The sequence below is a fragment of the Pleurodeles waltl genome, chromosome 6, assembly GCF_031143425.1.
Source record: "Pleurodeles waltl isolate 20211129_DDA chromosome 6, aPleWal1.hap1.20221129, whole genome shotgun sequence".
In the NCBI taxonomy this organism is placed as follows: Eukaryota; Metazoa; Chordata; class Amphibia; order Caudata; family Salamandridae; genus Pleurodeles; species Pleurodeles waltl.
The window spans coordinates 541,881,481-541,905,641 of record NC_090445.1 but is presented as its reverse complement, the minus strand read 5'-3'; the positions used below and the strand labels follow the sequence as shown (position 1 = coordinate 541,905,641).

The following is a 24,161-nucleotide window of genomic DNA, read 5'->3' as shown; positions in this document are numbered from 1 at the left end:
TGAGTGGAGAAGAAAGGGCGCATGGCCTCCCTTGTGAGGAAGGAATTGACGCATTGCTGCCTTTTCCAACGCATGCTCTCCCGTGCGGCTTTATTTTTTACGCAGTTTGAAGATTCATATTTTAACTTGTGTATGTTGGAATTTTGTCATTTTGGACTTGTTTGATTTAGATAAATATTGCTATTTTTTCTAAACTGGTGTGGTGGGTGTCCATTTGGTAGTTTTTTCACTGTATTACTGTGTGTGTTGGTACAAATACTTTAGACATTGCTTCTGAGTTAAGCCTGACTGCTTCTGACAAGCTACCAAGGAGATAAGCAGGGGTTATATAAGTGTGTTTCTCTATTGCCCTGACCAGAGTGAGGGTCCCTGCTTGGACAGAGTGCAAACTGACTGCCAACCAGAACCCCCATTCCTAACAGGGATGTTAAGTTTATGGTACAGCTGGAGTTTAAGGATTTAGGGAGTGTATCCAGACTAGACTTTTTTTTTATATTTCAAGCTTCTTCACCCTGTCAAATTTGACAACTGTAAACTAACGCCACTAAACATATTGTCCAAGATACAGGTTCATTGGTAGCTGGGTCTCGGTACAGTACCAAGAAGCATGCAGCCAGGGCGAGATGACTCTTGTCCATACGTAAGGTTCAGGAGAGAGATTTTGGTAGTAGAATCACAGAGGAAGAGTGACAGGTTTGCTGCTCCCAAACAAAGTGTGCCTCTAAATAGTAAGCAATGTCCATCTTGAATGTACTACAACCCCACTTGCTTGCAGAAACTGGGATGGACTTAGGGAGGAGAACATATGAGAAAGATGTGGAGGGCAGAAGAGAGATTTTATTCTCCTGGCATGGAGGTGTTCCAGTTTATTAGTAGATAGTGGATGAATTGGATAGAGGTGTTTGAAATGCTTGAGAAAATGCTGGATATGGAAATGACACTACCTCTCAAGATGAGATTGCTGGGGTGGGAGAGGGGGTTAACAAAGAAGGGTACATGCATGTCTCTGTCACTGCTATTAGCTAAACAAAGGATATCCATGAAAAGGGGTATGAACAGGGTGCTGATCACTTAGTAGCTACTAGACCGGGTCTAATGCAGTGATAGGATGGTTACATGACCTTCTTCATGCCAATAATATCATGCCCCAAGGAGATTTATGATCCACCAAGGAGATAGTATCTGAGGATCCGAATAGCAGAATAGACCCACCTTAAGAAGCATACACATTGTAGGTGGATATAATTCGGTAACAATCATATATCTTGTGAACGGTTCTCTCACTGCAAGGACAATGTTACTTGTTAAAATACACCAGGCGTCTCCAACCTTTTCTGTAGTGAGAGCTACTTCTGATCAGTGAAAATCATCATGAGCTACTGAAGGCTAAACAACTCATGTATTGTTACCAGACACCACCACATCCAGCTTCCTTGACCTTAACCCTAATGACCGTAGAGCGAGATACTGTCACTTGAAGAAAACCTTTTGACTGGGACACTGACAGGGCTTTGGGGATGTTTGAGCATCTGTGCGTATGAATTGGATATATGTGTTTGGTAACTGAGAGCCTGTGTCGTATGTACTAGTGGCACAGGACATACCTTTCATCATATGTGGCTCATTACATGTATAACGCAAACATACAACCATTTTTTAAATGGGTTGAATTTAAAGTGCACAAATGTTCATAATGTGGAACGTTGTTCTGCCCTTTAAATTTCTCCAGTTTAAGCATTCTGCGATGTAAACAATGACTGTATGTTCCAGTTATAAATATGGCTTATTACTCTACTGGCCACTGGGCGCAAGAGGCCTGCAGACTGCAAATGCAACATTTTGTAAAACAATTTGAGAAAATGAAAATGAAAATGAAAAGTTAACTTAATCACAAGGCAGCAATTCTTTTTAATTTCCTCCGACTTAAAAGCTTGGAGAAACATCATTTTGTTTTCACCTCCAATCCTGAGTTGACAAGAACTTTTATTCAAGAGTTAAATACCTTAGTGCTTCATTTGTTCACCTCTGTGCTCTGGGTCATATATCTGACTCCAGCACTGCTCCTTTTCATGCCCTACTATCTGCAGCCTAAAGATAATAATGTAAAATAAACACAGCCTTTTCTTTGCTTTAAAAGGAAAAATATGGCCCTGTGTTTATTTAAAATGAACTTAAGGATGTGAGCTACTCTGAATGGGTCTGGGAGCTACTGGTAGCTCGCAATCGTCTAGTTGGAAACACCTGAAATACACAGACACAGCTATAATTTCTTTTTAATTTGTTTTATATAAAATGTATTGACTACTTGTCTGCAAAACTAAAATATGTAAAGGTTGCACTTAGCTACTTTTACTGAGATTCCATGCCTGTAACTGCCTATGAGTTTATTTTTTTATGTTTAGTTGAAAACCTAAAAAAAAAAGAAGAAAAAAAAGAGTTCCACTTAGATATGTGCTCCAAGACCCAGGACAAGTGGGTATTTGACCAGTGCGGGTGGTGTCAACACCATTGACCACCTTGACCATTTTCCTCACCTTGGCTATCAATTTGTGCACGAAAGAGCCTTAGCTGTCTATCCATTTGTGGTAAGCTCTCTTCTCTATCCCGTCCGCAAGCACCTCCATACATTTGTGACCACATGGCCTGTGCACCATCCCACCCACAGCTAGATCGGGCTTACTTTATGGCTGAGTCCCCAGCTCTGGCATTTGTGATCCTTAGCTTGCCTCCTCACTCACTGAGCCATGCCAGCATGGAAGAGGGTGATGGTCATCCACAAAAGGTGTCAGATGCAAAACTGCGAGGTTGATGAGCCTTGTAGCTAGCAGGCCACCAAAGCTCAAAGCCACAGCGAGGACAGCTGCCACTGCTCTATTGAAGGCCCCTCCCACAAATTACACATGCCACTTAAGGTGCTGCTTCCTTGCATGTCACAAGTCAAAATTTTAGGTGAACTCCAAACTCCTAGTCACTCCCTTCTTCGTAGAGAGGTAAACGTTTAATTTTGTCAAAATCGAAAGGTGTCTGGGTGCTTTATGATCATACATTTCTGAATAGCTTAAAACTTAAAAAACAAAAGCGTAGCATGATGGAATAATATAAATCTGATATCTCTGATTTGGACACTTACATCAATTATTTTGTTTCAGGATCAACATTTGCCAAAACTAAGCCAGAAAGCCCATGGACGTCGTTAACAAGAAAAGGAATTGTGCGTGTGGTATTTTTTCCCTTATTCAGCATGTGGTGGATACAGGTCACCTCATTAGGGGTTTTTATCTGGCTACTCCTCCTGTACCTTTTGCAAGGTAAGCATTTAAAAGTCTAAGCAAACATTTTTCCATTAAAGCTAAGTATATGCTAACACTTTACAAAAACCTAAAGGGTGCCATAGATAGTTTTACTTTTTAATGAAGCTGAAGATTCATCCCTAGTCCAATGACACTTTATGATTCACAAACTTTATTTTACTTTTTTTTTTTAGAGTCGTAGTATGAACTGTGCTTACCAAGATACGTCTACAAAGTGCCCATTGTCTGCTAGGCCTTAATATATACGAAGAAGGAATATCTAGTTGAGTTTTCCATGCACATTGGCATGGCTGTGAACTCAAAACAGCTTACTTCTCGTACTCGTTCTACTGTTTGGCAATGGTAACCCGAGTGCTAGAAATTATTTATTGTAGGAAATTACAATGCCACTTACTTCCGGAAGATTTTTCATTACTTTTCTATAAATCAGACTTAGTTAATCTAACATACAGGTACACGTTAATATAATTTTCTGCTTATACAAATATTCAACTTTAGCAGTTTTGGTAAGTAGATGGTGGCAGAATCCTATTCATACATTAACTTTAAACAAGAAATATGCCCAGTTGGGCAGAAGACGCATAAGTTCAATTTACACAATGGTTAGCCCATGCTGCAAAAATCCTATTGAAAATCATTCGAGAGATATTACTGACAAAACCCGTGTATGATACTAATTGAGAATTAGATGAATTCTGGTTATCAGGGAGTACTCGGATAACCCCATTGAAACCTGGTACATACACAATGTAATTATTCAATGGTTATCTTTAGGGATAAATTATTGTACTTCACTATGCAAATAGCGCAAAATTGCCCCTATTTGAAATACCAATTTATGTATAAAGCAAACTCAATAATGACATTTACACCTTTGCCTAACTCAGCTTTGCACTACATAGTAGTCTTTGGTGCTGCATTGCCCATTTTATTCACTATTTACCTTTGCTGTGTTTATCAGTTAGCACTGGGTTATAAATGCCATAGCGTATTCTGGAGAACGAGGACTGGTAGTAGACAAAAGGTCCTTAATGGCGTAGGCGAGATAAACAATAGTGCAGATTTATTCTGAATGCATAACGGTGCATTCTCTGTACTTAAGAAGTGTCCCCTGAATATTTTCTTCCATTTTTTGGATGATAAGGAGTCTTTATAGGTGAATGAATGTTGTTCAGATGTGGTGCTTTCCCTTAAATGCAACCTGTTTCCTATTGAAGCCCAATAAGTCATAAAATCCTATTTGGTTCTTTTTAACTGATGAGAATGGGGAGCCACTTAGTAGTTTGTGCCAGGCTCCTCACATGGTGTCAGATTGATGTGGGCTATAAAATCTGATCGTACCTGAGCTCCTCAGTAGGAAAAACTAGTTACTTGATAAGATAATGCAAAGGAGACTTTGCTTAAAGAGAGAACAGTGCCAAACTGGACATGACTATTTTTAATGGTAGTATAGGCATACCTCTGGATAACTCGGTAGAAGGGATGTGGGGGAGGGGATGTGATTACTATTCTCCCCAAGTCCTGTGCTTGCAGCAAGCTTGCTCACTTGAGATGAACAGAAAAACAGGTGGACTCTCTACTGCTTGGAAATAGGAAAGCATAAAGAAACCATTGCTTGAATTTCTGTCGGGAGAACACATGGCCAGTGTGTAGCTGTGCCAGACACCATTTAGGCAGCCACAAGGCAAGTAGGGCCACTGGGTCTCAACCAGGGTAGATGAGTCGATTGTCTTTGGGATCCATCATAATATGGCTCAACAAACTGGGCCAAATACACATTTTCAGCACTTGACTCTCAGGATAGTGTGGGGATTGAAACTCAGTATTTAGACAGTAGGCACAATAAATCATGATTCTGCCCCAGTTGTTTTCGTTTAGTAAAAAGAAAAGTACTTTAATGATATCAAAACAGGGTACAGTTGCATGCTAAGGGCGCTACTGGCGTTATCTACACAGAAATCAGTTGACCAGATTGAAGAGCAAGTGCATGCTCAGTACAGTGTGCATAAGCAATGTCCTTGGTTTCTGTATTTCCCTTTACTAGATCGTTCTATTTACGCACATTTACTATTAAACCATGGATCCCACTGAAATGTTCAGCTCAGGCAATAGTTTTACATGAGATGATCCTTGACATCTGGACTTCCCCTTCCTCCGGCAATCAGCTATTACAATGCCAGACAGGCTGCTACCCCTTCTCAGCAGGTAAGGCCGCTTACAAATGTAAAAGGTGGACGCACACATTTACCAGCAAGATGCTCAGACGTCCGACAGCGGCCCCTCTCCTTGGGGAGACTGGCTGCCCGACAAACATCAGCCCTGAATCTCAGCAGTACTTTGCGTAATCTGCAGAACACTCCCTTCCTTGGTCTTGTGAAACTTAGAACTGAATCCAAGTGAAGTAGTTTAGGTTCTGCTTTTATACAGACTTCCCCAGACTGAGGGATATTGATCCTACTGTTGAAGCCCAAGAACCTGTTTGGGTGTTTCCTTTTTATATTTTATATTTGTTCTACATTGCAGTCACAATCATCATAAAAGGTAATCACTCTGAGTGCAGGCAGGACTACTCAAAACATAAGGGCAATGCCATCAAAATCAAAACAAGCCTTATTCGGTCATAAAACCATCAAAGCATAGAGCCGTAGTACTCCATATAAATTACAGAAATAAAGTATCGCTCTTTAAAATCCTAAGAGCAATAACATGTTTTCCGATGCCTAGGTTCTGGCAAATTGGACGTATCCACTTGCGCCGGGAGAAAGCATAAGCTGTGCAAAAAAATAAAAAGTGTTCAACCGACTCAGAGGCAACCCCACAAGCCGGGCATAGGTTAGCTACAGATGATGCCCTCCATCTACTAGTCAAAGACATTAACAGCAAGCACCCATAATGGAAGCGGACATACAAGCTCTTGGCTAAGGATTCAGGGATGACATCTAAAAAGAGCTCGTACTGGGAGTACCATTTAAAGTGGAGGAATTGATTAATCAACTGCCCATACGTTATAGGATAATTATGCCTGACATTAGACCAATAAGCTAATTTAAAGATTGCTTCTGGGCCTTCCTTAGACCCTGAGGATTCTCCCAATAACTTCAAAGACCAAGAATACGAACCCAATTTGACACATGCTTAAACCATCGAATAGAGGCTACATTAGATCATTTTAAAAGATCAAGAAGTGAGTCCCTATAAATATTAAGCTCCGGAGTAGACCAAATCCTTACCCAAAAAAGTAGCGGTCTTAAGGCTAACATATCTGATATTTGATTGAAGCCAAGATCCAAAAAGATAGGAACCAGAGGGGTACATCCTGGAGATGCAGTAGTGCTCTAGTGAAACAATTTTCACTCCCAGACAATTTGTGAGTTTTGCAAAAAAGCCCACACCTCTGCACTGCATGCAGCAGCATTTTGTGCTTTTGCCAAGTAAATCTTTAGAGTCGGAGAGACAGTTCTCATGTCAGTAATTTTATGTAAGCGCAAGATAGCACCGGATCTATGTTGGTGAAGAGGCAAGCTCTTTCTAATCTGCTCATCCCAATTGAAATTATTAGAGATCCTAACACCTAATAATCTATTGAACTAACTTTATCCAAAGGAACCCTGTCTACAGAGATGGTGCATCTCGTGGCTGGCCCCGAGCTGAACACCATCAATTTAGTTTTGCTGACATTCAGTTGTAGCTCACGATCTGCACAAAACACTGTGAACTTATTAACAAGAGTCTGTAGCCCTATTGAAGTCTTGGAAATAAGGAAGAAGTCCTCCGCAAAAAGTAGCATGGGATTTTTTTGAGCACTTAAAGAGGGAGCATCATTCTGGCAAAGAGACACAGTTTGGACCTCCTCGTTTATGTATAAAGTGAATAGTGTTGGTGCCAGGACACAACCTTGGTGGATCCCTGCTGAACAGGGATGTGATTGGTTAGTTCTCTTTGATTGCCTCATCTCACCTGAGCGTAGGTACCCTCATGTAGCCACTGTAAAGTTGAATTATATTCCCTGGAGTACCTGCTTTATGTAGAGCCTCCCACAATTTCCCTCAGGGAACCAAATCAAATTTGGACCTGAGGTCCACAAAAACAAAGTACAAGTTTTGTTTGGTGAGAAATACATATTTCCAGTATAAAGGAGCCAACAGAAAGACTTGATCCACAGTACTTGTTTTGGATCGGAAGCCCGCCTGAATGGGAAACGTAACATGATTAACTTCAGCCCATGCTACCATCCTATCCAGTATCTGTTTTGCAAACATTTTTTGAAGGTTATCGATAAGGCTGTAGTTAGTGGGAGAGCTCACTTCACCCTTCTTGTAAATGGGTATTATTTCGGCCCCCTTCCAGGTAGTGGGCATTGAACCCCAGGCTGATATTTCACTAGATGTCATAATAATGTAACTAAACCACATTTTCGGCTCAGACCTATATAAATCCCCCTGTATCTTATCTGGACCAGGGGCTTTAGAACGTTTTACGGAGGGAATTGTAGCAGTGGTCTCCCGCAGAGTAAAAACAATGCAGTCTTCAAGATTGCCGAAACCCACCCCTGGCCCACCTGGCAGTGAGTGCTTTTCAAACAACTTTAGAGGGGAGGAATCATGACTGAATGTATCACAGGGCGGAGCATAAAGATTGGAAAAATGATCCATCCAACTCTCTGGTTGAATATGAGTAGAAGTAAGACTTCTATTCTTAATATGCCTATTAGAAAGTAACTTCCAGAAGGGCACATTATCATTTCGTCTAATTGCGTCAAGCAAATTGTGCCACACTGGATCTTTCCAGCTTTTGTTTGCCACAACCATATTATAAGTAGTTCTACCTGTTCTGATCGTCCCGATGAATGAGACACAATAGCTGACTTTAACGCTGATTTAGCCTTAGATCAATCGTTGTTAAACCACTCTTTTTGTATATAGAAGCAGTTCGCTTGGTGGTAATCTTCCTATAAAAAATATTCTGTAATTTAGGCACCAGCATCTCATGGATGCTGAGGATTGGAATATTTCCAACCTCAAGCTCTTCATAGTTTGCCATATCATCAACAAACAATTTATAAATCTTCTTGTGCAAATAGGGATTTGACATCACTTTTGGCCTGCTAACATGTTTGAGGCTGTTAGCCACTAGTAGCTCAGGGACCACGGTGGAGTGGGTGTTCTGAGATCTCCTTAAATACATCCTTATATAAAGTAAGAAGCAAAGAATTGTGATCACTCTTATGGCGAAAGTCAACCCTCACGGCTTCCAGCATTGACCACATCCTAACATCCACTAGAAAATAGTCAGTGACACCATTACACTGGCCGCGCTTGAAAGTAGGAGCGTTGCTTAAATCAGAGCACGCACAACCATTACAAGCCCTAAGCCCTTGCTTAAGACACAGTGATGTCAGCTGTAGGGCAGCAACAGAGCAGATACACAGTCCTTTTCCCATCAATTGTGGAATGCCCCAGTATTCATCCTCATCTGCCGTCAGATCGCAGTTAATGAAAGAGGGCTCAAATGTGCAGTTAACATCACATGCAACCACCAAGTTAAAGGAATAGTGCAATGTGTTGATAAATTCAGTAACTGTGCCAAGGTCTGAGACTCTACACCCGTGACACTGACCTAGCATTTGCATTAATTACTATTAACTTAAAACCTCTGTTAAATTCAAGCTGTAAGCCTAATATATCAGGGGGATCTATTTTTAAAACTGAGTGATTACACTGCAGAGTCTTATTTATCAGTATCAAAAGGCCCCACCTTGGCCTGACCGCTACCCCCAACTGCAGGTTGGACCTCCACACAGTAGGATAAAAAACCATCCAGGAAGACTGGGCCCATAGCCCAAGTCTCCTGGAATATACATATATCCTGCTTGTTTATGTAGGTAGCCAACTCAGGATCCACTAGTTTGCTTTCTAACCCAGCCAGATTTCAGGACATCATAGATGGTTCAGCATTATCTTCCAAGATATTAGACCCATATCGCTGGGCTTTCACCCCTTCCCTACAATCGGCAGACCCGATCGAAACCCCAACCCTGCCCACAGAAGCTACTGGCAGAAATGTTGCATGGGGTTCAGTGGATAGTAAATAGACAGCTGTCAAAATAGGGAGGTTATTTGCTGCCAAAGCAGGAACTTGTGTTTGATTAGACTCACACTTCCCACCTGCTATCCCCCTGCAGATTGTGGGTATACTAATGTCGGGCAGAGATAGTTTCAGCCTGATGCTAACCCCTCTAGGATTCCTGAGATAACAGGTGCGCAATTCAAAATCAATAAGGTTGGTCACTAAAACTTGTCAATAAAAGAATAGAAATAAAATCATGGTTTGATCCTTACTGACTGTGTCTTTCAAACTCTAAAATACCCACTCTAACAACAGGAAGGCAGTTATGCTGAACTCTCAACCAATTAATGACCTTATTTATCAGGGAGTCCCGGGTTTCTATGGACCCTAGTGGCAACTTTGGTATCTCAACCATAAAGATAGTGCCTCCTGATCTCCCCACACCTTGGGCCTGTATCTTGGATGTTAGCGGTCTTGTTTCAGACTGATGTAAAGTGCAATCGAATGTCCTGGTCTGTTGGGCTGTAGAGTAACTTCTCCAGCAGGGCCTGATTACCAGCCTCCCCACAAGGGCCCCCTATACATTCAGCAGATTGAACTTCGTCAGGACAGCCTAGCTCAGCATAATTCCTCTCCTTGACATCGAAACTGCACTTGCGCCTACTGGCCTCAAAAGGGGCCTGCATTCCCTCAACTGAGGAGCAGATGGATTAATAAGACAGAGATTGATGGCAGACCTTAAGGGCTGATTCCCTGCTAGTAACCTAGGTTCTAACAAAACAGTGCCAATGGACTTTCCCCCTGAAACAGGCATAATCCCACCATACTGAACGTCGGTCACCTACACCTACAGATCTGACTAGGTTCCCCTGTTACTATGTTCAACAGCATCAGCACCAGGCTCTTAACTTCATCCAATTTCTGGTCCATAGATGCCAATTCGGGGTTACTATACAATGTTGACGGCCTTCCTATGCCCAATGGTATATTGGCCAGGGCATTGTCTCCAGGAGGTACCCCAGAGCATGCAGTAACAGTATCACAGAGCCCCCTGTTCTCCACTAGAGGCCCATACCGGTTGGAACACAAAGTATTCAGGACCACAATGACCTCAGGGCTTAGGGGAGGGCGGGGGCCCTCTTCTTCCACAGCAGGGGCACCATTAGCATGCTGCGCACTGCGAGGCAGCCAAGCCAATGCACTGGATGGTAGTCAACACAGGGGATAGATCTAATCTTGTAGGTTGGGTCACTTCCTTCTGTCTGGACTCCCTTAGGGTTTTAGACAGCTGCGGCCTTTTCTTAAACACATCAAGGATACACAGTTTGCAGTGGATATATTTATGATACTTCTCAAAATGACCTCCACTTCTTCTTATATTTACGTTACTTCTCAGAATGACCTCCACCTCTTCAATTAAAATATCTAAGATCTCTAGGGAGTTGTTTTCTTTATTACCCTAAGATGTTTCTTGGGTTTTTTAGAACCACACATATGTGCAGAAGCGTCCACATCTTTACGCTTTCCCATGCCCTTAATAAGGTTCAAAGGCATAATTATAATTTTTAAAAAACCCTGATGATTGCATGGCTCAAGTTCTTTAAAATCTATTTCTGGGTCATAAAACGTACTTCTAGACAAGCAATAGAAGCTCCCAGCCTCTTCCGGGCAAAGACGGGCGTTGCGAAAGTCAAGTATTGCTTTAATAGCGCGTGAGCAGGCACATGGGGCTCAGTCCTGGAAGTAGTGCAGTCTGGAGGATGAGGTCCTACCCCAGTTGATGTTGTGGCCCCTAAGATTCCCCGATGTCAGTGCGAGGGCAATAATGTGTGAAATCATTGCACCACTTTCATCAGCCTTCCTGTATTAGCATTTAGGAAGAGAGAAAAGAGGCGGGCCCCACCTTGAAGCGTTTGTCCCAACAACAAAAGCTGCAGACTCTCCCACTCCTTCCAGTTAACCCAAATGGCAGTGTTCAGAAGACTAATCAACAACCACCAGCTAAAAAGGTCACCATAGAATTTCTAAAGGCAGTCATGTCCTCTCCCTCCGTTTTTTCTGCATCTCGTTTACGCCATTCACTCAGGTATGCAGCAGTGCCCTTCCACTTCATGAGGAGACAGTACCACAATCACCATCTTGTGCCAGGGCAATCCATAATGGATGCCTCTGGCCTCCACAGTCTTACATTCACATCCACATGGAATCTTGCAAGCTTTACATGTTAGGCAGTCGACATGCACACAGAAGGACAGTGCAGCAGTCTAGGTGTCTCATATAGGCTGAAGTGACGCCAGTTTGGCCAGTAGGCAACACACTCCTTCTGAATCAGTTTAAAAGGTTTTCTGACTCCATCACTTAATGCCAGCAACCTAGAACATGGACACTAGTCCCTTGTCAAGTAGTGGACAATTCTTGGTGTACTTCCACCGTCCTCAGAACTAAGTTCCTTACCTCAGAGTCAAATGACAGATCTAGGCCTCAGTGTCCACACTGTGTTGGGGTGTGACCTTGGCCAGTAAAATGTCATAATAATAGATATCACATGCAGTAAGTTCACTTAGGGCAGAGGTACACATCTGAGTACGTTCAGGGGACATCCCTGTCCCAACAAGCTGTAATACAGATTCCTCTCAGCTTGAGCTACTAGGATATACAGGAAAAACAAGAAATACACACAGTCCCAGATGAAATCACTCATTCTCTGTACCTGTCTTACCATCTATGAGGAAGGCACATGCGCATGTTAAAATAGCACAGGTGTCGTACACAGATAACCTAGAAAAAACAGATGCCTAGCCAGAAATCCGCCTACAGAAAAGAACAAGCATTGGCAATGTCAATAGACCTGGCATTGGCAAACTGAGGCAATGATTATGATTTTTTTCACTGCAAGCATATACCACAAAAATTAAATGAAGAAAAAAAAGGAATTAAGTTGCTGTTTAAAAATTGCAGCCATATGCCTGAAATTAAAAATTAAATAAAAATAAAAAAACACTGAATCTAATTTTAATAGAACAGTGAGTGTGCTTCCTAGCAGGCAGGGGTGGCTCCTCCACTATGGCAGGGGAGGGTCCCCCCACTGCTGAAAGGCAGCAGAAAAATAAAACGATAATACAACTGCTGTATTATCGTTTTATTTTTTGCTTCCTCCTCATAGGGCAGGTCTGGGTTGGGCGATCTTTGTCATCAGCAGCAGGAGGGGAGGAGTAATGTGCACTTCTAAGTGTGCATGTTAGTTAGGCTGGCCAAACCGACATGCACACTTAGAACTGTCAACCTGAGGTGTGTATCACAACCTGGGTGAAGAACCAGTGCAGTCTCCCAGTACCCATCTGAGTGGCAATTCAGCAGCTAAGACCAATCCAGGCGATTGTCTCATGCTGGGTAACAGCATGAGACAAGCGTCTGGATTGGATGGGGAGAGAAGATGCACAAAAGCACTGAGGCAGCAAGGAACACCAAGGCGGCCTTCTTAAGGTAAGTGGTTTTATTTTATTTATTTATTTTTTATTTTATTCCCAACCCCTGCATAGACACGCCCCTCCACCTCCTCAGCGCGAACGCCCCCCTCCCCTCGCCACGCCTCCCCATATCCCCCACCGGGCTGACCGGTGGAACCCTAGCGGGAAAGTCTTAATGGGGCCTGCGGGGAGGTAGCAATCGTGGTGGCAACCACCCTGTCGGAAGTTTGGCAGATGGGAACACCCATCCGCCAAACTCATAATCAGGCCATCAATTTTCAAGACAGCAACACTGATAAATATAGAGTTGTGGGCTGGAATTCAATCTAATGAATTTTGCTGTTCTTGAAATTGCTTATAATGCCAGTCACTGGAAAGAAAGGGTGGTCATTTTTGACCCTTTAATTCCTGCATTGTGCATGCATTTCCATAGGTTTCCACTTCATTTATCTCTAGAGGGAACAGTTTGGTACTGAGTTTGCCACAGAATAAATTTGCTTCAGGTGAAATGTACAACAATCCTTCGCTAAAGTTTTCTATTTTAGCACACACAATAGTGGTAGAGCAGCTAATGGCTCCGTGGCTGCAATCTCTCTGTTGGTTTCTTCTTGATTGTTCTCCTTTGCCAGTCTCAATAATGATCTCACTTTAAATCTGTCCGAGTCTGTTCCAAATCGTGTAGATTTCATCCTGAACTCCCTGAAAAATGCTGAAAATATGTACTACTATTGTAAAATATTTCCCTGCACTGCCTTCACTAGATATTGTGACTGACTGTTTTGTAATATGCCACCTAATCACTGTATTTCTAGATACTGTACTTCAGTATTTAACCCCCATCTCATGCACAGCGCTCCAACTCTCCATCCAATACAATATAAACTTGCATGAGCCCACACAATAATATCTTACATGGGTAATAATAGCCCATCTTCCAAAAAGTAAAATAAAGAAAACCTTGAACTACTATATGCTTCTTTTTAAGTGATCATTGCCTTCCTTGGGTGGATTTTTCTGCATTTTGTCACTTCCATGTGTCCATAGTTTATTAGCTTCATCGCAGTAGCATGAGAACTGGTATCCTGGCTCAACCGAGATGCTTAGCTTGATTGTAATCAAGGATAGGGTTTAGCGTTAACTCTAGATATGTGTATTTGCCCTCCTGATTACACAGGCAGATATTCCCCAAAACCCTGTATGTAGAATCGAGTAGTTACTCTGCAGTCAACCAGATGCTTCCTTGCTGAAGAGGAGAGCCCCAGGTGTGACACTGAACAGCACAGGAGGAGGCAGAGCTTTGAACAGATCTTATTTACACTGGACATAATCCACAGCGCAGCAGCCTAAGTAGCATCCAGTCTCTGGGATTTCACACATCTTTAATACAGGGATGTCATGGCTGACTGAAAGCCTTGGCAAATACCACAAGTAGATACTGTGCTCCCTACAGCGTAGATTCCAGTCTGCCACATCTTCTGTAGCATTTGCCACATCACAGGGTGTACGATGCACGTAGATCAGTAACTAATATACTCCTCTCTCGATACCACAGAAGATACTGGGGAGTAAAATGATCACGTCATGAGTATGTGCTCAGTATTGGGGTCTAGGGTTGTGGGGGTCCCCATGCAGGCTCAAAGTCACTGTATTGTTTTCCAAACCCATAAAGCTCCATTCTTACACTTCTTTTTCATGTTATTTCCAGCTACAGCTGTTGTTCTGTATTTAATGGCACCCGTTGCAGTTTCGTGGGATCTCGCAGGGCCCATGTGCTTGATGTTGCTCCTGGGAACTGTGCACTGCCAGATAGTGTCTACTCAGACAAAGACTATGACAGCCTATGGAGGCAAGAGGAGGAGGTAAGCTTCAGATACATGTCCACATATCACTTTACGCCAAATTCTTTTAGCACTTCAGGCTGCCATTTAGTTTATCGTGGTAATATATGCGGCTTACCCGAAACTCCATGCATGGTATACTTGTGCTCTTTTCCCAGGAGTTCTTCCCAGTGTGCCCAGGTCTGAGCTGCTTTAAAGTACTGACACCAGCACTAGTTAAAGATCGATAGTGAAAACAAGTGTGGTGACAATGAAAAATTTGGTGGGAAGGTAATCAGGTATAATTAATTAACAATTATTCATTTATTCCTAATTATTTAATTGATTAGTAATTATGTAAATTGTGTAGTTTCATATTTCAGTTATATATTGGCAGGTATAGGACAGAATTTAAGTAAATGTATTTTGGATTTTAAATTTTGTATCTTTATGTGCCCATCCACACACACACACACACACACACACGCATGTAGTAGTACATTTAAAAAGTAACTCAACTAAGATAATGTAAATATGTTTTCAATAAGTATTACTTTATATATATGTATGAATATACAGATATTTGTGTGTGTTTATATAGGTATATATGTTATATAGTATTAAATGCATTTAATTTACATTATATTAATGTTATTTATTAAAATATTTATGATTTCGGCCATTGAATGCATTTAATATGTTGTTGTGTTGCTCTGAAGATCTAATCAAACAGATTTTGAGTAACATTTTTAAAACTATGTCTTAAAAACTATTTTTTGTATGTTTTAACGATATTAGTGTAAAACAAAACTTTTTTTCTGATATTTTTGTATTTAACATTATAAGTATAGGAAACAATGTTTTTCTAATCCGTGTTTTTGACATAATATTTTTGTTCCACTATATTGTTCGTTCTCCTATTATGTCGGTGATCCAAAACGTTCATAGCAGTTTAGTGGTTGAATCACCAACAAACGTGAGGCGCTTGATATGCTTAAATGTGTGGTAGCCAAGCAGGGTTTCAAGAAAACCACAAGGACAGGGGATAAACTAACTGAAAATTCACCAGCCTGGTTAACAAAGATATTGTAATCCCCATTCACCTCCTTCTGCCCAGATTCAAGATCACCTTGTGAAAAGCTGATGTAGAGCACACTTCCATAGATGAATGAATTAATGAAAAAGTCTTCTATAGCGCACAGGTACTCGAAAAGAGTGTCCCGGCGCTTTTAGGTACAGAGAAAGTAGACACCAGGGGCTGACAGATTCGCTCATCCCTAATCTTTGAAAAGGAGTGTTTTCAGCTCCTTCTTAAAATTTTCTTCCTCTGCTGTGGATCTCTGTTGTTCAGAGGATCCTCCTCTGAACTGCCTTTTGAAACTGGGAACCGTAATTAGACCGGCAGTACTAGACCACAAGGGTCTCCCCGGATGGTACTTCTTGATCCTCTCATTGAGGTACTTGGGCCCCTTATTGTGGAAAGCTTGATGTGTCATTGTCTGAGCCTTATACAATATGCATTGCCACACTTGCAACCAATGTAGTCTTTCCCGAAATGAGGACACTGTGAAACACCTTGGAATGTTAAACAATAGGTAGACTGCTATGTTCTGTATAACTTGTGACCGTTGGGTCAAAGAATCCGAAAGACCCAAGTATAGAGCATTGGATTAATCCAGCCTAGAAAGAATCAATGCCCTCACCACTGTCACCTGAGCATAATGTAGGAGATAGTGAAGAAATTTAATTAGCATGCAAAAAATCCGAAAGCATGATTTTACAACTGCTGACACCTGATCCGCAAATGAAGTTGGGTGTCAAACATGACGCCCAGGTTTCTAGCCACCGCTGTTGGAGAGGGCAGTTGGGGCACATTCTTAGACTGTACTCCTGCCCATCCAGGAACAAGTAGATTTTGACCAAACAATAGGACTTCAGTCTTGTCTGAATTGCAGTGTAATTTATTGTCCTTCAGCCACTCCAAACCTGCTACCATACAGCAAGCAAATGCCTCTTTGGCCTTTAAAGAGTCCCGTCATATGTGAGCAGGAGTTGAGTATCTTACGCATAAGAGTTGACTCTGATGTTAAAGAATTACACCAAATATGCTAAAGGGGACGTATAAATGTTGAAGAGAGTGGGACTTAGGAAGGAGCCTTGCTGCCCTCCCCACCTCAGCCATTTAGCGTCCCAGGCATATGGTTCCATCCAAACCACCTGTTCACGTCTCTTCAGAAAAGAACTCAGCCAGCAGAACACCAAGCTCATCACTCCCAGATATTCTAACGTGTGCAGCAAGATGTTATGATCGACCGTGTCAAATGCTGCCGATAGTTCTAGCTGCACCAGGGCCACTAACTGAACCTAATGGATTCACAGACCTCTGACTTGGTCCTGTGGCAAGTTCTAACCCCTAACTGGGAGGGGTGGAGGAAGTTGTTTTCAATAGGAAAAACAGTAAGCTGTTGATTTACTAATCTTTCCAAGACTTTCGCAGCTGCTGGGAGTAGAGAGACAAGTCTAAAAATAGACAGGCATCTCAGATCACTGTTGGCCTTTTTTAGTAAAGGAATTACATTAGCTCGCTTCCAGTCATCCCGTAAAATACCTCAGTCAGTCAGTCAATCAATCAATCGGTTTTTATAAAGTGCAAAAAGGCGCTGGTGGAGGGTCTGGGCCTTTATTCGAAGAGCCATGTCTTGAGGTTCTTCCTGGAGGTGATGAGTGATGGGCTTTGTCTGAGGTGCGTGGGTAGGTTGTTCCAGCTCTTGGCTGCGAGGTAGGTGAAAGATCTTCCTCCGGCAGTGGTTTTCCAGATGTGTGGAATGGTGGCTAGTGCCTGCCAGGTGGATCGGAGGGGTCTGGCGGGGTTGTGGAAAGAGATGCGATGATTCAGGTAGGCCAGTCTGATGTTGTGAAGGTGTCGTAGTTTGGACTCTTGCTCTGAGCAAGACTGCTGGTCTCAGGATGACAGTACTTTCGTTTGTAGATGACTAAGTCTTTTCCTACAACTTAGTTGTAACTGTTGTCCAAACCTTACCGGCTTACTAGCAGTACTTCACCAGAAACACAATAGTAAAAGGTGATTTGTAGCAGTCGCTTACGCATGGACTCAAAGTAAGATTTCTCAGGGTTGTCGTGGTTAAACGGAAATGACCCTTTTCTCACAGATGTATTATGTCTCATAGAAACAAAGGCAATAACACAGATGCAGTGAAGTTATAATAGTTTTTATTTAACATAACTGCCATTTGCGATAAATTGCATGAACTGCAATGATTAGGATAATGAATATACCAAGCAACAATATTGTGAAGAAGAGAGTCATGGTTATGAAGACCCCCACCATTTTTGCAATATATGAAAGAAATATATATATATATATATATATATGTACGAGATGGAATATGCCCTAATACCCTAATGAGAATAGGCCTAACCTCCTACCTAATGGAGAGCTGGGTTTGCTAAACCTAATCTGCCAAAACCATGTCCATGAGAGGAGCCCCAACCCTCGTTACCTTGGAATGAGGTCTCTATCTCAGACTCCGTAGGGACACGAAGACTGGGTCAGCGTCAAGACGACTGCAGCATCGGTATCAGCGATGGTGGCGATGCCCTCTGGTCGGAATCCCTCTGATTATCTGTCTAAAGTGTGATGTATTTATACAGATCTACAAGGTCCCCTGACGTAAGTGTAATTAAAAAAAATAGATAACAGGCATGCTTGGGACGGCAATTAATATCAACAATCCCTCGAAAGTATAGAGAGGGAAAATCCCTAAGTGTGAACACCTACTGTATGTTTGTCTTTCGTGCTTGATCTTGACGCCTTGGCGCAGTGACACTGATAATAAAACCCATAACAAGTGGCCGAACTATAAACAAGGCCACCATCTTAAAGGAAATAAATAATTAAATGGACTAAGACAGAGCAAGCTAAGTAGGTTAAAAGTCACTAGGTGACGGGGGCACGAGTTTACAAGCCTACGGCTAAGCTAACTCCTGTTATCCCGTTAAAACAAACTAGGATTCACTACACCCTCCCCATTGCTGTAACAGGTATGATGAAGGTACAGGAACCCAAACGCTAAAAAAAAACTGCTTCTGAACTAAAAGTCAAAAATAAAACAAAAACACAAGCTAATAAATGTAGCTAATGATAAAACAATTGCTGTGTGTCAAAATGTGTTTAAAAATACATACACAGATGTTAATATCAACTATGACAAGTACAGCAAACGTTTAGTATAATCGCATATTTTGGAACCGGGAAATGGTAAGGAAATTCATCGAATTATGTGTTATATGCAGGATCTTGAAGAATGTCATCGAAGTCACCATTCAAGGACCTCAAAAATGAGTCAACATCGTCTGAAGTGAAATCTATTGCTGGACGGACAAATGGATCCACAGAGCAGAAGTGAGCCACATTCACTGGTGTATCGATACTCGCTGCAGTGTCCTCATCCATGTTCGATCTTATAACAGAAGGCTCATAGTTGGCCTTGCGGAGCAACCTTAGTCTCAAGGGGCATGACCGTGTATGAACCCTCATCGGGGACATCAGCAGTTCGTGGTCCACAGGAGATGTCGGTGCAACAGCAAGACAGACCATAGGCAGATGTTCAAAGAGACACCACATGCAGCGGAAGACCGGTTGTACACACCAGAGCAGAGGCCGGAATTACAACGACCAGTCAAACTCCAGTTCCACCAGCAACAGTGTACCGAAGATCCGAACCATGCGTTCACGGCACAGCGGGGTTGACGGGAGCGGCTCCATTGCTCTGCGTCGCTGGAAAGAAACAACCACCGCAAATCAGAAGAAATAGCAGTAGTAGTCCGCCAATTAAAGCCAAAATAATTGGAAAGCCACCAAACACACTGGAAAAGAGAGAATGGATGGCTGATGGGATAACTCCGAAGACAGTTTGGAAGATGAACACGAAACCAGACCCGACAGCCTTAAAAAAATGAACAATCCCAGTTGTGCTTGAAGCATTGAATATTCTGGATACCAGCTCTCCAAAGTGTTTGGGGAAATCGGTATTTAAAAGGGATTGTATCTCGGCTGATGATCTCGCAATCTGGAGAGCATACATCTCTTTTGCGGAAGTCAAGGCGACCTGTTTTTGAAACAATAGCGCCTTTAGTCTACTCAACTTGTCATAGTTCACATTAATAGTATCTATATGGGGCCACATTTCAGATACTTTTATCTCTTGTGTGGGGGGAAACAAAACATGTCCACAACACGTAACGACCTTCGTGACTGAGATTGCGTTGGCAATTCCAGGTCGTAAGCCGCAACAGCTTTCATCGTTCAGTAGAACATAACTTCCATTGGAAAGTACATGAAACACTGGACGAATCAAAGGGACGGGAGTACCCTTCAGAAAACAGGCCAAATTCGCAACCCCCGCATTGCAAACACCTGTTTGCATATCATAGAATGACGAACAGCAGTCTCACATTCACTTCCACTAAGAAAGACCTCCTGTTCACCGTTCAGACATCTATAGTCAAAGGGCAACTCCCACTCTTCCTTAATAAAGCTATCTCCTAGCTGCTCATATCGTCCCACCGTAAGATGTTTCAGGCAGCTCGAGAAACGAAAGGTTGAAATCGGTAAGTAATAATGCCATGCAAGAGCCAGATAGTTGAAGGTCTCTCTGCTACCGTGAAGGGTAACTTATCTAATTTCTCTACTTGAAGCAGGGTGAAACGAGCCTCCCTTTTAGCCATTGTCTCTTGTTCCCTGGAAAAATTTAAAGCAGTGAATAGTTCACTCCCATTAATGTACTTCCATGGAATGTGGCCACCTTTCAGTGTCTGTAATGTCCAACCCAGCTGCATGATGGAACGTAGTTGCGTTTGCCCATGATATAACCGAGACAAGTCAGTCTGAGTAATATCAATAGCAGACGACACTATATTTGATAGTGAATAAATCCTGTTGGACAGCGTTGTAGTGTGGTCAGTTTTACGTATATTTTGCGCATTAGCTTCAGGCCTTAGGCCTCTGTGCACTTTGCCCTAAATATATTTTATTCATTTGCTAACAGCTTAGAGCCTCTGTGCACTTTGCTCTAAATGCTTTCTATTAGGCTTTGTACTGTTATTTTACAGAATAGCCAGTTCTACGGTGTTGTTTTTTATTCATATCACACTGTTTTGCCTACTTCAGCACTGGAGTTCTTCATAACATATTCACTCTGTGCTTTAGTCAAGGATACAGTCTGGTACATTGCCGATAGACGTGGTAGGAGTCTAGACTTGCCATTCCTGCGTAGGAACATTTTGTGATCACGATGACATGTTAGTTATAAAATCACTTCCTTGTCCCAATACATGCAAGAGGGAGATTCCGACCAGGGAACCACAACTAGACGCTGACTGCCTCGTTGCAGATGCTGAACCAGATCACAGGCCTTTGCTCAGGTATGAGTGTGTCCGTCTCCCTAGTGATACAGAAAGGCAAGCTGAAAGCTTAACATGCTGTGCTCTAAATAGAACAAGCAGAGGGAGAGTAGAAACGGTTAGGAATTATGATAGCTTTATTTCTATGTTTTACTCTCCTGGTTACTATATCAATCCTACTATGTTGTATTGTTCTGGTTATTGCGGCTCACGCCTTAATATCTAAAATACAGTCGTTTTATTAAAACATTATATAAAACTTATACTGTCTTTGTCATTTATATATGAGACCATATAGTGAATGAGAGAGTTGGTTTGGATCTGAGTGACCACGACTTCCCTGAGAAGTTCTAAAGATGTCATGCGCTCGGCTGCCCAATCATTTCTTCCCCGTGGGAGAAATGAGGCACTGCTAGTTAGCCGGAGCAACAACCGGATTTAGGGTGACAGAGTTCCTTACACGTGGGTCAGACTCAGTCCCCCACACCGTTATCGATCCTGCTGCCTAGAAATCCAGTAGTCTCATTTAGGATAATGAGAGCCCACGCGACATGGCGCCGCCAACGTTTGGTCTGGCTCTAATGTTTGGGTCCGACTGACTCTCTCGGTCTCGTATATATTTTGACTCCTCGGTTCCGTATGCGGAGACGTCCGTGGGGCTGAGGGTTTCCGCCACCACAGGTTGGGTACATCCTATTACTTAGTGGTTGGTTGTTCAAGCTTGAACTTTTGAAAGGGAATACCCCGATATTGGTGTGCCTTCTCTGTCCTAGAGCTATTATTGTTATACTAATGGCGAATCCAGTTGTAGTAAATATACCGCTTAATATGCGATTTCCGCTCACGGGTCATCTGATAGCACATGGACTGACGGTCCAGGGGGGTCCGGTCACTTTTGTGGTGGACGCCCATGCAGCCTATAGAACAGAACTTTTTTATTCTTGGGTCGTATTTCCAGCAGCTGATGGGGGTACAAATACTTTTCACGAATATACTGTTGCGAATGTCCCTGGACAATACAGGGCTTATGCATACTTAGAAATACCTTTATCTTATCAAGAACACCATAATTGGCTTGATGGCGCCCTCCCACATTCAGTAACACCAGTACGGTTAGGTCCGTTGAGTAATGATGGTCCGACCTGGCCTTTTTTGGCTACATATACACCATATCCTGGAGTGGCAAATGTGGCAGTGGCTGAAGTGCGTCGTTTATATGTGGAATTAACTGCAACGTACAGACGATTAGTTCAGTTTGTGATGCAGACATTAAATACTAATGCAGCGCGTGCTGCTCCAGCTCATCCACATGCGGTGGTGCCGGGAATAAATCCGGCCACTGTACACTCTGTAATGGGCAAGGTACCGGCTAAACGTGAGGAGACTCCATTTTGGCTGGCGCAAAAAATTAATACGCTGGAAGCAGTATTTCCCCAAACGGGACCTCAGGATAAGCATAGAATTTTGACGATGTGTTTGCCGTATGGGATGGTTCCTACGGTGGATCTTTGTAATACTTGGGGCACGGTGTTTGCCGCTCTCTATACTACAGCACACGGTACACCGACTTTGGCTAATTTGCCGGAGGTGCTTAAACAAATTCAGGATGAATAAGGGGCTGCCCCTGCCTTGGATTTAGGCATGCAATTGATGGGTAATTTTGACGCGGTTTCTTCTATTATTTTGAGTAATCTCAAGGGGGAGGCTGTAGCACTAGCAGTGCGAATGCGTCTTCGGGACGTTCCGCAGATTAATCAGGAGCGGGAACTTCCGAGAATAATAGCTGAAACATATTCTAGTATTGGTCGTGATAGCCTAGGGGCTCGACCGCAGAAACCACAATTGCAGGGTAAAAATAATAAGGATAATTCTAAGCAACAGCAACCTGAGGGTGCGAAAAAGCGCTGGGATAAGAAACAGCAAACACCTAAGAAAGATGGTGGGCAGTCTCCGCAACCAGAGACCCCACAAAATAAGTATAATCTCAGGAATAGGGATACTTTGAAGACGCCTGATAGATATCAATATACTGATACGCGCCAATCTCGTTCCTTTCAGGACTCCTCGGAGAAAAGAAGTGAGAGAGGTGGGCGGTCAGAGCGGAGGACGGAGTACGTGAAACCGAGACAGGATTCACAACGCTCAGCGGAGGTTTCTATTAAACAAGAAGAGAAACCGCTGCAACAAAAACAGCAGTTTAAAAAGAAGAAAGTGGCAGCAGTTTCAGTTAGACATGCCGCTCAAGAAGAGAGTTCTCTTGACGAACAAGACATGGGCGTTAGCGCTGTTAGACAGCGCGGCAGAGGTCACAATAGTTCGCCTGAGTCTTCTAGAGCATCTGGAGGCGAAAGCAACTGATGACTACATACAAGTCGAGACGGCGGATATGCGAGTCTCTGATCCTGATCAAGTATATCTTGTGACTCTACGATTAGAAGGGGACATTGACCGCGTTGTACACGCCATCTTTTGGGACCATATGGTGAAATCATATGATGTCCTGTTGGCCGAACAAGATTGGCCACCTGACTTTGTTCGCGACTGTCCAGTTGGGGAGGAGGTTATTGCGCCTTCCTTTTCACCACTTGTTCCGAGAGAACTAGCGGAGTCATATGGTAAATCATGGGCTCTAGCACAAGCCCCCGCCCTATATAGAAATAATGTGGGGTGGGATAAACAATCACCTTATCATGTCATTCCCATTAAAGGAGAACCTCAGCCACAGCCGCAATATCCTATTAAATTTGAAGCAAGGGCATCGGTTCGGAAAATTCTTACACAATTGGAGTACCAAGGTGTGATTGAGCCTTGTGTCTCGCCGATGAATAATCCCTTATTTCCGGTTGCTAAACCGGACCATTCCTATAGGATAGTGGTGGATTACAGACATTTGAATAGTCATACACGCACATATGCTATACAGAATTCACATAGCGCTGCGCTTATGAATAATATAGTGCGTAAAAAATACAAAACAACCTTGGATATCTCGAATGGATTTTTCTGCCAGAATATAGCACCCGAAAGTCGGGACTATACCGGTTTCAGTGCGTTTGGCTCTCAGAAAAAGTTTTGTC

General features: G+C 42.7%; 1 protein-coding gene across 5 annotated transcripts in view; it reads left to right on the top strand.

Moving 5' to 3' along the window:
• Positions 1–24,161, top strand: part of PHTF1 (putative homeodomain transcription factor 1) — a 499,499-nt gene that overhangs the window by 118,284 nt on the left and 357,054 nt on the right. For all 5 annotated transcript variants that reach the window (XM_069238694.1, XM_069238696.1, XM_069238695.1 and 2 more), the window contains 2 exons: positions 3,150–3,308; positions 14,550–14,703. In XM_069238694.1, the coding sequence (XP_069094795.1) occupies positions 3,150–3,308; positions 14,550–14,703 (313 nt within the window). The remainder of the gene's footprint in view (positions 1–3,149; positions 3,309–14,549; positions 14,704–24,161) is intronic.